This window comes from Engraulis encrasicolus, chromosome 17, assembly GCF_034702125.1.
Source record: "Engraulis encrasicolus isolate BLACKSEA-1 chromosome 17, IST_EnEncr_1.0, whole genome shotgun sequence".
NCBI classification, from domain to species: domain Eukaryota; kingdom Metazoa; phylum Chordata; class Actinopteri; order Clupeiformes; family Engraulidae; genus Engraulis; species Engraulis encrasicolus.
The window spans coordinates 50,932,642-50,947,641 of NC_085873.1; the positions used below are offsets into that span (position 1 = coordinate 50,932,642).

A 15,000-nucleotide genomic window follows, 5' to 3' on the forward strand; every position below is an offset into this window, starting at 1 on the left:
ACAGACCCTACACACACACACACACACACACACACACACAGAAGCATTACGACCAGGCAGTCCCGTACTGATTTTCACCAAGATGTATTATTTCGAATGTTGGGAATGGCCCCGAGCCTCCTAAAACAGCAAAGCCAATCTTAAACCAGTGACTGGATGGTTATGATCAGAACATAATTGCCATTGGTATACCGGTACCAGATAGGCCTATAGTGACCACTCACACCTCGGTTTTTGGAAAAGTTGTCAACCCAGTCAACAAGCCTGGCTCTTTGGTGCAATTAGAGAAGATATCAGTGTAGTAGGCTATCTAGTTATTAGTGTGTGTAGTGTATTGTAATCTAATCTATCCAACACATACACTTACCGCATGTCTTCCAGACGGGGCATGTCATTGTCGTCCTCCTCCGATCTACCGAGTGGCTCCTGTCGGCTGCCGAGGCTCGCTCCGCTTCCAGGCTCCCCCGGCGACTCCGTGCCGGGGGCCCCGGGACAGTCCATCCCGGACATCACAGATGAGATGAGACCCCAAGTCCACCGGGCGACTGGTTTATGTTAATAGCTGTGTCCCCCGCTCAATGTTATTATTTACTTGCCTTTCTAGACACACACATGCACCTCTCAGAGCAGCGAACGTAGCCCTACAGCAAGAGAAAGAGAGACATAACAACAACCACGCCTGTGCAATCGGGTTGCCTTATCACAACAACAGACCCAGCAGAGATATCCCAGCCCTGCAGCCTAGTTCTACGTCTATGCGTTAGCCTACCTTCTAGTCGAGGCGTCTCCCTTGTTTCCTTTGTCCTGGAATACGCTTCTCGCTTGCGACAGACTCCTTTCTCACATATGGATGTGTATTTGTAGAATAGACCCTTGTCCTTTCCAAAGTACAAAGCGGAGACCATGAAGTGACGAGACTATATTTGCTACTGTTCGTCTGTTTGTAACTAGCTATACACTTAGATACCACAATCCAGTCCACCAATTGATAAATCCTCAAAATGTCCCCAAAACACGAGATGAGTTTAAGTCAACCACATTGTCATTTTCGGACTGATTTGTTTTAGATTGTCATTTGCATCCATCATTCCTGCAACAAGACGCAATCGACAGTTGACTCATTCAAACTCTTGTTTACTTCAAGTAGCGTGACGCCATCGGGCTGCGACAGTCCTATAAAGTCAACTAGCCAATCACAATACACAACGCATGTACAAAGGAATGACATGCAGTTGTTGGGTTAAAAGAAGTGTATTAAAATTCAATATAATCAATTTTATTATGTAACTTATTTATCATTTAAACGACTCAAATCAAACACATAAATATATGAAACGTTACGATTTGTTTGACGAGAAGAGAAAACTCGTCAGAGAATATTGTAAGTGGCCTGGGTCTTCTTCCCCTGCTGGCTTTCTGGCTCTCAAGTCATTCCTGTTTATCTCTTTAGGGTTTCTGTGTAGGAAATCAAGTACACCTCCAATTCCAGACGGTTACCCTCCATTCAACAGAGTTAACTGAATCAAAAGTTTTGCAATAGTAGTTTTCTGTATTAATGTATTAGGCTACTAAAACCAAATGACTTGTTTCTTCACCAGGTTTCTGTGTAGTACATGTTTGCATGCATGCCCCATGCCTGCTTCTGTCATTGAGGCACCCTCAGTACATTTTGGTCTATTTATTGAATCGGATTAGCTGGGTCCTGATTTTACTGTCTATACAGAAGAGCAGTGATAAATGCACACAAGTACAAGCACTTCAATGATTAATCCAATACTTCAAAAAAACATGACAAAAAAAAATATTATCCCATCCACCCAACACAAAGACATGCACAAATGTTGAGCTTGGAACAATTCTTTATTTCACCAGTGACATGTGTTCAACAGAAATGTGATACATAGGCCCAGCGGGCTGTCAAAGAAACGATTTCCGATGTGGTAGACCAAGAGAAGTCGTAGTCATGTCTCTGCCAGCATCACTCGCAAAGCTGACCATCTGCTGTCATCAACTCAATGGGCATTTCTCAAAGTCTATTGTGCACCAGTGATTGGATACACTTGATGTTTGAGAAATGGCCCATACGTCCCGCTTTCCTGCAGCCAGTCACATGTGGACCATAACGTAGCATTTGGTTAGTGGCCTCCTTACTCATGAACGGCCATCCGGGTACTTTGCTCTTAAATTTGCGTTACACCCCTTTATGGGTGAAAGCAAACCAAATGTCTCATTGACTTACATGCTACATCGGCTTGTCTAAATGAACACAGTCCATGCTTCAGCCACGGCTGTTGGGCTCTATTATTTGAACAGCCGGCAACACAACACGTTTTCGGCATGTTGCGCGTGAACAACGCTAGCCTACAGGTCCGTATCTTTCGTTTATTAAACCCCAACATCACCAATTGACTTGCATGGGTTGTTTCCCCCCACAAAAGGGCGCGTAAAGAACCCAGTAGTCAATGAACCCGTAAGTGCAACCAATTCCTTACGGTGGCAGGTGTGGTCCAATTCCTTACTGTAATGTTCCCATAAATAATGGCCTTCCGACAACTGCTGGTCCAAGTTCATGTGGTTTATTTCTCTTCAATGTACATAAATCTGGTACCACCGTAAGGTTGCACTTACGTGGTTGCACTTACGGGTTCATTAGGCTCTGACTGCTCTTAAAATCTTGAAATCATAACAGCGGCAACAAACATACTAGAATTCTCATAACAAAACAATTATAGAACCACTGACTACTGGGTTCTTTACAGGGCTTAGTAACGCACATGGAAAACGTCACGCCGTACATGAGTATAGCACAGCTCTGTCTTGACTCCGCTGCAGCAGAAAAGGCACACATGAGTGGCACACATTCACCAGCAAATCCACCAAATACCTAGAGAGAGAAAGAGAGAAATAGAGAAAGAAGGAAAGAAAGGTTTAGTATCCAAGTCAGCAGCATGGCAACACCAAACACCACCTCAGTCCTGTGTGTTCTCTGGATCAGACAGTATGAATACAAAAGCATCACTAACACTCAGAGCTCGCGTTATGCATCATTTCCAGAGAAGCAGGACTGAAGTTTAAGAGGGAGGGAACACGTATGTGTGTTATCAGACAGACACTGTCTCATCTATGTAATGTTTACATTTCACTGAGACAATAGTGGTCAATAGGCATGTGTGCACACAGATGAGGGGGAGAGAGAAAGGAGAAGAAACTCACATGGGTTCCAGTCAGTCGTCGTCTGTATTGGAAGCCGTCCAGTCTGCCGATTTACAGAGTCACACCTGCAACACACACACATTTTAAAAACAATGTACAGTATGTTTGCGTTTTTTTTTAACTCAAATTAATTTGCAGATGCACGCTGCCCATTCACAAAGGTCCTCTTTTACGTTAACATTTACCACCATCAATTTCTAAATCACACATAATCAACACTTCAATTCAAGTGTTATAAGTGGAACCTCTCAGTGTCCACCATTTTGAATAACCCGTACAATACTGTGCTTGGTCAGATCAGAATATTAGTTTATTACATGGTTACCATCCATGAAAAGGCAACATGCATTTAGGAACAATTTTATTGAATGTAATTTAAATATAAGAGTTTATCCATCTTTACAGCGCGCACACACACACACGCGCGCACACACGGCAGGTGGATCAGCAGCTAATACATAATAGAGCATCACAGACACTCAGGACATTAACTTTCATCCTCTCCACCTCTCTCACACACACACACACACACACTTTTGTTGTTGTTTTTAAAGCACATGCTGTACCCACAATAAAAGGCGTCTCTGACAAGTAGTACACTACCTTGCATGAGATGAGATCATGAGCCTCCAGAAGCGTCACATACTCAGACACCATCTGTACACACACACACACACACACACACAGGAAGTCCACATTGTAAACAGTCCTAAAGAAAACACCCCCTTTGGTCCTGCGTGTTCTCTGGATCAGATGAATACGGAAAAAAGCATCACAACATTCTCAGCGTTCACTAGTCTATCATTTCCAGAGCAGGCAGGACTGAAATGTGTGTGTAGGTGTCTCAAGATCAGACAGGCGTGTGTGTGTGACTCACGTAGCTTCCAGTCCGAGTGTGGGTCGTCATTGTGAAGGTAAGGCCCAAATCTAAGAGCCCTGGCATAGGTCGTCCTCTACGCTGTAGCGCCCCCCCCAGGCCAGAAGCATTGCTGACACGCCAGGTGTTTGGAGCGGCCACATGCTCGGGCACACACTCATCCTAAACACAGACACACACACACCATTAGCCAACATCCCCACCATACACATATACAACATGAACCATTATCACACACACACACACACACACACACACTCTGATAGCAGGTGGATCAGCAGCTAATACATAACAGAGCATCACAGACACTCAGGACATTAACTTTCATCCTCTCCACCTCACACACACACACACACACACACACTTGTTTTTTAAAGCACCTGCTGTACCCACAATAAAATAAGCCTATGATAAGAACACACACTACCTTGCATGGGATCATGCCATGAGCCTCCAGAAGAGTCACACACTCTCAGACACCACCTGTACACACACACACACAGTGTCAGGAAGTCCACGTTGTAAACAGTCCTAAAGAAAACACCCCCTTCAGTCCTGCGTGTTCTCTGGATCAGATGAATACGGAAAAAAGCATCACAACATTCTCAGCGTTCACTAGTCTATCATTTCCAGAGCAGGCAGGACTGAAGTGCGCTTGGAGTGTGTGTTTGATCTTGAGACACACACACACACACACACACACACAGACACCATCAAAGCTTGACCAATACAGTGTCTGTTCTTGCCCCCCCTGGTGATTTTTTTTGCCTTTCCCCCACATTTGGCACGTTTAACATGGCACAGTGCACACGACACGTGCCCCTCAACACACACTGACCTTCCACAAGTTGATGTCAACATGATCCTCCAGAAGCAGACAGTCTCAGACACCACCTGAGAGAGCGATGCAGTAAGTTAGTCCCACCAGGATTGCACGGGCATTTTCTCAAAAATTTGCGAATTGCCCGAAGGTGTATGAGGATATCCAGAAAATCGTGATAAAAGTTGCCGCTTCAGTCCTGTGTGTTCTCTGGATCAGACAGTATGAATACAAAAGCATCACTAACACTCAGAGCTCGCGTTGTGCATCATCTCCAGAGAAGCAGGACTGAAGTTTAAGAGGGAGGGAACGCGCGCGCGCGTGTGTGTGTGTTAATATCAGATCAAGATCAGACAGACAGTCTACACCCAGGGATTAAAGCAAAAAAAACTAATCTGACTGAACTTTTTTACCGGTTAGCCACCCGATCGAGTATCACTCCGTAACGAAAACCAATGTAGCCAGGCTCTGCCCTCATGACGAAACATACATGCAAGGAATGGTGCCAGAGCCAGCGGTATAGGCAGACGGGGCAGTCGCCTAGAGCAGAATAGGCCTATGTCTTGAGGGCGCCAGTGCCAAAAAGTGCCACAAAATCAGAACTTCAACCAACATAAATCTTTACACTTCACATGAACAATGAATATTCATTATACACTCAGTAGACCTATATAGACTCAGTATGAGTGTACCTGTAGGTACTAGATCAGATGTGCTCAATCAGATGTAGGCCTACAATGCTATGTTTACAGATGCCAATTTCTAAATACAAAAAAAGGAAAGAGGGCGGGCAGGCCTAGGCCGCTCACCAGATTGACTAGAACTGGCAGAGAATGGAGGGATAATGGATACTATATCAGACTGCAAAGATTGAACTGAAATTTGGGGCATGTTTTGGTTATTTCCTCTTATTTCTACCCATTGTTTATGAATTGTTCACAACATCATGCAGAATGGATTCACAATGAATGCTGCTTCAAAATGGTAGCTGATCTCACAGAATTATTGACTTGGAATTGCAATGTGTTGATACAGTGAGTGATCCCATTATGGTTTTTTTTTGTTGTAGTAGTAGGCTATATTTTGTCTTTCACATTAGAATGGGCAAACACTGTTCTGGTGAAAGCACTGGTGCGCATTGCTTGCAGTTGTATTTCTGACATTTAAAAAGCCCTGATCATAGCAATCAGAGGGATAAAACTAGCTTTAAGTATTTGTATGTTTTCACCCTTCGGCCTTTTTCAGTATTCATCCTGTTACAAATAACTTTTGTTTACAAACAGGGTGCGGTATGTCTACCTCTGTGTTCTACCGTTTTGAAAACTACTGGATACTTTTTTGCTTCTCGATGTGCGGTGCCAAGCACACGCTTACCATTGATTTCAAAAACGTCCCCGATTCTTCCTATGCGCACGTGTTCTACAAGCTGACAGGACGCAGCAGACACGACAGTCACAGACATACGTCTATCGTTTACAAAAGTAACACACTTTCCCAAGCTTGTCGCGCAGCTTTCCACTCGAATCAAGGCAAATCACCCACCCGTCCTGAGTGCGCAAATAGGCTAACTGAACTCAAACGAAACGCATAGTCCGAGATGGGCACAGACGTTGAGCCTCTCAAAAACAAGCGCACACACAACTGTTGCTGCTGCACACTATTCCAGTTAGCAGAAATAACGTCACACAGTAACCAGCCTTGAAAGTGAAACAAACGTTGAAACGGCATTTATCGACCATGAGTCCACCCATCAGAACACTGCTTCCCAGAAGACGTGGCATATTGGCTCTGCCAGGGATAGCCTATCCGTGACCCAAATGCAACCCATTTTTAACTTATTTCTTGAATATATATATCGGCAACAACAAAGTTAATCTGCTATGAGTACAGATGAGACTGTGAATTATCCGTTGTCAAAAAGACAACTAGCTCTACACGCAGCCAGTCAAACGCGCTAAACTTTGAGGATGAAACGCATGGTAGGCTATCCTAGTTAGCTGCCATAGTCGTCCCATTGGGGCTATGAATAATGCTAGTAAGAGTCACAATGCTTAAAAGGCAAACCCTTCATGAAAAGGACATCATACGCAGTCGAAGTAAACTATTCATTTTTTTTTCCTAAATATCTGCCACGGCAGGTGCAATGATATGGAAACGTCACTGCACTTTATACATTGTATTACAATTATTTTCTTTTCTGCCATCAGCAACAATTTTGGCTATTTATTTTTTTAATCTCTCGCGTTGCGCTGCCACAGAATTGTTGACCGCTCGTGTACTTTTTTTGGAACACGGAAGAACAGGGGATGACCCAAAACTAGGCTACTGATGAGTGAATGTTGTATCACACCGCCAATGGTGGAGTCTAACTACATCCGTAGGCCTACACCAAACACACCTCTCGTCCCCTTCACATGACCAGGAGTGCTCTCGATTTGAGTTCAGTTGGAAAGTAAAAATTGTAAATTAATTGACATAAATTATACGGACGGAAATCCGTCCAAACGAAAATCCAGTTGACGGAATTCCGTCGTAGCGACGGAAAACTTTAATCCCTGTACACACCTTTTTACATTTCATTGATGCGTCAAAACCTGACCAATAGGCATTTTGAGTGTGTGTGTGTGTCACTCACGTAGCTTCCAGTCCGAGTGCAGGTCGTCATTGTGAAGCTAAGGGATGTCCAACTCAGGAACTCGGGTCCGAATCTAAGAGCCCTGGCATGGGTCGTCCTCTACACTGTAGTGCCATCTCCAGGCCAGAAGCTGACACGCCAGATGTTAGGAGCGGCCACATGCTCGGGCACACACTCATCCTAAACACAGACACACACACACCATTAGCCAATATCCCCATCATACACACAACATTAGCCATTATCACACACACACACACTTCTGAGCAGGTGGATCAGCAGCTAATACATTGTAGAGCATCACAGACACTCAGGACATTAACTTTCATCCTCTCCACCATGCACACAATAAACACACACACACACACAGTCAGCAGATGTACACTCAAGTAGAGACTGACCTCCCCCCAATGATGAGGCCAACGTGACTCTCCGGCAACATCACACATTCCCCTACGAGAGAGAGAGAGAGAGAGAGAGAGAGAGAGAGAGAGAGAGAGAGAGAGAGAGAGAGAGAGAGAGAGAGAGAGAGAGAGAGAGAGAGAGAGAGAGAGAGAGAGAGATAGAGAGAGAGAGAGAGAGAGAGACTTTAAAAACAGAACCCACAGAACTCTACAGCAAGTTTGTATACACACACACACACAATCCCTCTCCAACAGTCCTACACAGACAGTAGTGTATAGCCTCCATCAGTCCTAAGCACTCCCCCAGTCCTCTGTGTGTGTGTGAGTGTGTGTGTGTGTGTGTCTCTGGATCAGACAGTATGAATACTAAGGCATCACTAACACTCAGAGCTCGCGTTGTGCATCATTTCCAGAGAAGCAGGACTGAAGTTTAAGAGGGAGGGAACGTGTGTGTGTGTGTGTGTGTGTGTGTGTGTGTGTGAATATCAGTGTGGTTGGAGTGCGCGTCACTGTCAAGATCAGACAGACAGTCTACACACCTTTTTACATTTCATTGATGCGTCAAAACCTGACCAATAGGCATTTTGAGTGTGTGTGTGTGTCACTCACGTAGCTTCCAGTCCGAGTGCAGGTCGTCATTGTGAAGCTAAGGGATGTCTAAGCCTGTCACGATATCCGATAAGTCAATAAATCGGACGGTAACTTTTTACAAGGACGATCACTTTTCTGGCCCCGATAAGTAACGATAAGTTATTTGCGTGGTGTTTTGTTTCCCCTCTCTCCCTTTCTCTACCGTAGCCGTAAGACTAGGCTGGCGCGTTATAGGCCAACGCAGCGCAATGACGCTTAAATGTTGGTGTAATTTTAAGTTTCAGTGCAGTTCTGGTTGAAAAAGGTGCATTGATCTGGTTACTTGCGTCTTTGAAAAAGAACGCTGGTGTTCCCGCGCGTCGCTTATAAGCCTCGACAAAGAATCAGCGCTGGAGACTAGGAGCGCAATATTCTTCCAGTCTCTGTCAGCGCATCTACAACGTTCCTCAGAGAGGGGAATGAACAGCTCCAACACGGAGGCAAATGTTCATTTTGAAACATGCGCAGCAACCCAATATCCACGACGAAGACGTGTTTGTGCAAACATGAAATAGTGGTACCGTCGCGACAAACTTGCTCTGAGGCTGTTATTTTAAACCTCGCCGAGTTTCCCCTATTATTTCAATGCGCCTCCTACCCCGACGGTCGTTGTCTGTTCTTTTTGTGATTTTCGCTATATTTCTTGTTTATTTAGACCTAACAATATGAGTAGGCAGTCCGCAAGCAAATAATGAAGATAAGATTTGTGGATTTAAATCAGCCACACCAGGAGAATGTGAACGGTTGAGCGCGCTACAGGGGAAAACAGAGGCATGGCGACTCATAACTCATAAGAATCAATGTATGGGCGTTCATAAAGGACTTTAAAGTGCGCAGAATTGCAACTTGTTCCAGTCGAGGGTATCGGGGAGGGAGAGAGCGAGAGAGAGAGAGCGCTGCCTGCACCTGGAACTTGTGCATCTGTTCATGCTCTTTTGCTTTTTGCTGATGTTGAAATGCCTTTAACAGGGCTGATTTGGGTTTTGACTGACAATTAGCTGGTAACAACGTGCATTTTGGTGAAATAAGCTGTCTAAGTAATAATTTGTGAATTAACAATAACCAGTAGGTTATTTTACATCACCCCATGGATAGGCCTATAAGCCATTCAGTGTGCTTGAGAAAGATACATAACAGAAAATATTAAAGTAAGACTATAACTTACCCTAATAATAAATACAAAAAAAGCCTATTTAGAGCCTATTGTGCTCCATGAGGATGTAATTAAAAACACATATATACATCCCGCCGTGATGCTTTACAAATGTGAAGGGGTGTAGGCACATTTTTATTGCATTTTTACGTCATTATATTGTTTGACACATTTCTTCTTGGAGCAGGCGTCAATCTTAATTAGGCCTATTTAAACCTCTGAGGGTGCTGGCCCAAATGTTAAATTCAATGTTTCAAGAAGGAGGCCGCACCTTGCATAGCAGTGTTTTTTATTGCACATTATATTGTTTGAAAATGGCGAGAGAGACAATATTATCGATTATCGCAATAATTTCTTGTTATCGTTATCGTCTGGCAAAAATTGTTATCGTGACAGGCCTAGGGATGTCCAACTCAGGAACTCGGGCCCGAGTCTACGAGCCCTGGCATAGGTCGTCCTCTACGCTGTAGCGCCATCTGCACCTCCAGGCCAGAAGCATTGCTGACAGGCCAGATGTTTGGAGCGGCCACATGCTCGGGCACACACTCATCCTAAACACAGACACACACACACCATTAGCCAATATCCCCACCATACACACGACATTAGACATTATCACACACACACACACACTTCTGAGCAGGTGGATCAGCAGCTAATACATAATAGAGCATCACAGACACTCAGGACATTAACTTTCATCCTCTCCACCATCCACACACATTAAACAGAGACACACACACACAGTCAGCGGGTGTACACTCATGTAGCGACTCACCTTCCCAATGATGAGGACAACGTGACTCTCCGGCAGCATCACACATTCCCCTACGAGAGAGAGAGAGAGAGAGAGAGAGAGAGAGAGAGAGAGAGAGAGAGAGAGAGAGAGAGAGAGAGAGAGAGAGAGAGAGAGAGAGAGAGAGAGAGAGAAAGAGAAAAAGAGAAAGAGAGACTTTGAAAACAAAACCCATAGAACTCTACAGCAGGTTTGGACACACACACACACTCCCTCCCTCCCTCTCCAACAGTCCTACCAACATACAGTAGCCTCCATCAGTTCTAAGCACTCCCTCAGTCCCGTGTGTGTTTGTGTGTGTGTGTGTGTGTCTCTGGATCAGACAGTATGAATACTAAAGAATCACAAACACTCAGAGTCCGCGTTGTGCATCATTTCCAGAGAAGCAGGACTGAAGTTTATGCGCGTCCATAGTGGCACGGAGGAAGGCATTTGCATGTGTGTGCATAAGCATGCAGAGGTATGCGTGTGTGTAGTGCGTAATCCATCAATGTGTTAGTGGTGTAGTGTACCTCTGAAAGGACGCACTGCTGCGTTTGAAGAGGTGCAGGGACCCAGTTGGGGATCATGACTGACTTCTGCCGCTACGAACGAGCCCTGCATGGGGAGGGAAAGAAGGAAAACAAAGAGAGAGAAACGGAGGGAGTAAAGGAGAAGGCAGAGAGCAAGAGAGACAAAGAGAGAGGATTACCATCTACGACAAGCATGCTTGTGCAATGGATGCCAACAAATATGTAACACACACACACACACACACACACACACACACACACACACACACACACACCCCTACCTACCTGGCAGATGTAGTGATCATCAGTTGAGCAGGTAATCAACTTCAGACTTCAGCAGTTTCGGTCATGACTGCAGATGACAGTGCTGATGCCTACACACACCTACACACACACACACACACAGACACAAAATAGTGGTGATGAGAATACTACACACTCCCTTCAAGAAAATTAGGTAGCCTACCAAACACACACACACCATCAGTCCTGTGTGTTCTCTGGATCAGACAGTATGAATACTAAAGCATCACTAACACTCAGAGCTCGCGTTATGCATCATTTCCAGAGAAGCAAGACTTCGGCAAGTATGTGCGTGTCGTGTGTGTGTCTGTGAAGGAGAGGTTGCGCCAAGGAATTGCGGTCCCTGGGGACTAGGAGCAGATATATGTGCGTCTTAATACATTTCATTTTGTATAATTACTTTTTAGTTCAGTAACGTACGGTACTAACCAACGAGCAACGACACATTTAGTTAGCTTGCAGATATTTCACTATGAGCAGGGCTCTACTATTCACGTCACGTCATATCTATTTGGCACGCACGAGGCCAGTCCCGAATAGCTTGAGCACGACACGTGGATGCAACTCGAGAGGGCCACGAGGCTTTACCGTGAAACAGATAAGTTCTCATTGCGGTGCCTCATTTTTCAAGTGTGCCGAATTCCCTCTGGAGAACCGCAACAACTTGAGCAATTGGTAAATAGAGTAGTCAAGTTAGTTTAAATTACAACATAAACTTAGAACCTTGCACTTCCTAGGTCATTGGAGGGCGCCTGCCTCGCCATAACCAGTTAACTTGGCAGAAGTTATTCAAAGAGTCAACAAAATGCACTGAACCGCAAAAAAAGTACCGGTAACTGCCCTTGCAAAATAACATGAGAAGAGAGCTTTGGATTTCATATTCCTGTCGTCGTGCGGTAACTAAGCTTAGTTAGCAAGCTAATTGACCTATTCGACACGATGGCAAGTCGCCTGTTGCAGAAATCATCTGAGCGAATATAGTTTTGCACATATTACATTGCGCCCTCAAACCACAGTCGTACCTGCTTGTAGAGGGTGTGATATGGGTCACGGAGCGTCTGGGTTCTGGAAACTTCGCCTGAAAACTTGTTTGAGCAATCTTCATCCTCTGCTCACACATGGCTGGCGTCTGACTTTTTCCTCAAGACTTTCTGGTCTTCTTCGCATTCTTCTTGCATTTATCTAGCTAGCAGCTAAAGCATTACCGCCCCCATCTGGGCTGGAGGATAGCAGGCCTAGTTGTGGAACAAGAATCAACCCCAACTTAATAATTTAATAACAGCAGCAATAATAATAATAATAATAATAATAAAATGTTATGTGTATTTTCTTAATCAACCCCGTGTTTTTTTAAAATGCATAGGCCTAACACCATACTGCGAGATGATGTGACACAACGCCTTCCTCCAAAGGCAGGGAAGCAAAGGCCATGAACAAAATAGTTTCGCTTCATAGAAAAACATTTTATTTATATTACAAAAAACAATGTATATAAATCATTTGCTTTGTACAAAAATAGTAACCTCTGACCATCTGAAAAAAGTTTGACACAAAATCTCCATTTGATGTTTTTCAAGTAGGTATATCAGCATAGAGGTATTGACCCATTAATCCCGAATACGTGACATTCGTAAAACTTCTTTTAAAAAGACATCTTTTAAATCCAAAGTAATACTCACCAATCACAATTCTACAAACAGTTTGATCTTGCGGCTTTGTGATTAGCCAAGGCTGGTATACTGTATTCATCAAAATACATTTCATGACGATGTGCAGGCATGAGGTAGGCTCGCTAGTCAACACCTTGTCAGCGTACATTATATTGTATCACTGACAAAAAGGCAAGTTTCCTCCAACTTCAGTCAATAGAACTAATCTAAACCCAATGTGGCCCCTGGACCAAAATAATTGCTCGCCCAGGCCTGCCGACAGGGGTATGTTGTCCCGGGCCCAGGGAGATGGGGGGCCCAGAATTGGGTCCCCATTATATTGCATATTGCATATATTGGGTAGGGGGCACTTTCAGATTACTTTGTCCTGAGCCCAGGGGAAAGCCTGTCACCCCTGCTGAACATGTATGCATGTCTGAAGGCCGTTACCTTGACATTAAACTTGACATTTACTCTTCACATCAGTCTCTCGCTCAGGTGTGTCAGTGACCGTTTACTGTGAGCTAGGTCCATCAATACCAGCCTCTCGTGCACAAGGTAAGCTTGGTTTACACACTGATTGAAAAGCCTTTCTGTCATAGAAAGAGCTTTCTGTCAGTGTGCAAACCAGCCTTACAGTGTGAACATTTCTGGTTTTGGGTTGAGGCACCCAAATCAGAACCTGATGAAATATGACATGTTTTGTTCAATTTTTTTTTTAGAAATTACATTTTCAATACAATATTTTCAGGGGACCTAGTGAAGGTGGAGCCTGGTCAGTGTAAAGGTGGCCACCTTCAATACAGGTCTAAAGTGCAGGGGGAAATCCTGGTTTGCGTTCATAGTACAGCCCTTGGAGGACTTTTTGAAAATGTGAAGTGGCCCCTCGAATGGAGAGGATTGCCCAACCCTGATCTGGAACGCAACAGTCCCTCATGCATTGTGTACACAATGCCAGTCTAGTCAGGAGGTTCACCAATGTCTGTCTCGCAATGATGGCAAAACAAATTCCGTTTTGAGGCAAAGCGGATATAAATGAATACTGTTTTCCATAGAAAACAGTGGCGCGTATAAATTGTGTGGCATGTAATGTCTATAGCAGTGATTCCCAACCTATGGGCCAGGGCCCACTGGTGGGCCCTGAAGGTATTCCAAGTGGGCCTTGAAATCATTTTCCAAAAATAATAATCAAGTTTTGGTGTGTGTTGTTGTTGATTTATTTGAGTTTTATTCTTAATTGGGTCAGAGGTGGGCCCCGAACATTTTTGACAATTTTGAGTGGGCCCCAAGTTGAAAAAGGTTGGGAACCCCTGGTCTATAGTTATGTGTACACTGACAGGTATCTGGTCTACATGCAGCATTTGTCTCCGGATACAACCTCTTCCTGCTTTGAATGCATTGCAATTTGGAATGGCATGTGTCCGGTGTCACGCAATGACGGCAAATAAATTCCATTTTGAAGCAAAGCTGATATAAATGAATAGGCCGGTAGTTTTCCATAGAAAACAGTGGCGTATAACTTGTGTGGCATGTCATGTCTATGTCTAAGTCTCCAGAACTTCTACCTGCTTTGAATGATTTGAAATTGCATATGTCTGGCGTCACGTGAAAATGGTCCATTTCAGGCTTGCTTATGTCAGTCAGTTCCAGTTTACCCAACGACAGTCTTTACAGGCACACCAATGCCAGCAGCCGATTTGTCTTGCTCAGGTACACCAGTGAGCTATGGGATACCAGTATCGGTGTATCGGTATCAGGCTCAGATATCAACATAATTCAGAGATCGGATCGGATCGGATCGGAATTTTCCCAAAGTTTCCGATACTGACATTGAGCCAGGTGTAATGTTAATTTGAAATCATAACACTGGGACTTACAACTCTTGCACTTCCTGTGAGGTGAAAAAATGTGTATCGGTGCATCCACCAATACACCAATAATAATCTCTACAGGTGTAATGGTAATCTGTACATGTACATCAGTGCCAGTATGAATGGCCAGTGCCAGT

General features: G+C 44.3%; 1 protein-coding gene, 1 long non-coding RNA gene and 5 other non-coding genes across 7 annotated transcripts in view; all 7 read right to left on the reverse strand.

Moving 5' to 3' along the window:
- Positions 1-1,148, reverse strand: part of fbxw9 (F-box and WD repeat domain containing 9) — a 7,410-nt gene extending 6,262 nt beyond the window's left edge. Inside the window, exons 1-3 of the mRNA XM_063221403.1 lie at positions 770-1,148; positions 368-641; positions 1-7 (exon numbers count right to left, since the gene is read on the reverse strand). The exon at positions 1-7 is cut by the window's left edge and continues 99 nt beyond it. Of these exons, the coding sequence (XP_063077473.1) occupies positions 1-7; positions 368-510 (150 nt within the window). The 5' untranslated portion in view covers positions 511-641; positions 770-1,148. The remainder of the gene's footprint in view (positions 8-367; positions 642-769) is intronic.
- A 693-nt stretch (positions 1,149-1,841) lies between these two features.
- LOC134466920 (uncharacterized) lies at positions 1,842-12,656 on the reverse strand. Its single transcript, XR_010038445.1, has 11 exons — positions 12,366-12,656; positions 11,326-11,424; positions 11,041-11,125; positions 7,947-7,998; positions 7,546-7,725; positions 4,929-4,984; positions 4,518-4,573; positions 4,091-4,252; positions 3,817-3,870; positions 3,214-3,278; positions 1,842-2,884 (listed from the first exon to the last, which is right to left on the reverse strand). It is a non-coding gene; the product is annotated as an uncharacterized LOC134466920 (long non-coding RNA).
- LOC134468059 (small nucleolar RNA SNORD41) lies at positions 2,987-3,054 on the reverse strand. Its single transcript, XR_010038699.1, has one exon. It is a non-coding gene; the product is annotated as a small nucleolar RNA SNORD41 (small nucleolar RNA).
- LOC134468063 (small nucleolar RNA SNORD41) lies at positions 5,121-5,188 on the reverse strand. The gene has a single exon (XR_010038703.1). It is a non-coding gene; the product is annotated as a small nucleolar RNA SNORD41 (small nucleolar RNA).
- LOC134468062 (small nucleolar RNA SNORD41) lies at positions 8,295-8,362 on the reverse strand. The gene has a single exon (XR_010038702.1). It is a non-coding gene; the product is annotated as a small nucleolar RNA SNORD41 (small nucleolar RNA).
- LOC134468064 (small nucleolar RNA SNORD41) lies at positions 10,842-10,909 on the reverse strand. Its single transcript, XR_010038704.1, has one exon. It is a non-coding gene; the product is annotated as a small nucleolar RNA SNORD41 (small nucleolar RNA).
- LOC134468060 (small nucleolar RNA SNORD41) lies at positions 11,541-11,608 on the reverse strand. The gene has a single exon (XR_010038700.1). It is a non-coding gene; the product is annotated as a small nucleolar RNA SNORD41 (small nucleolar RNA).
- Positions 12,657-15,000: the final 2,344 nt, after the last annotated feature.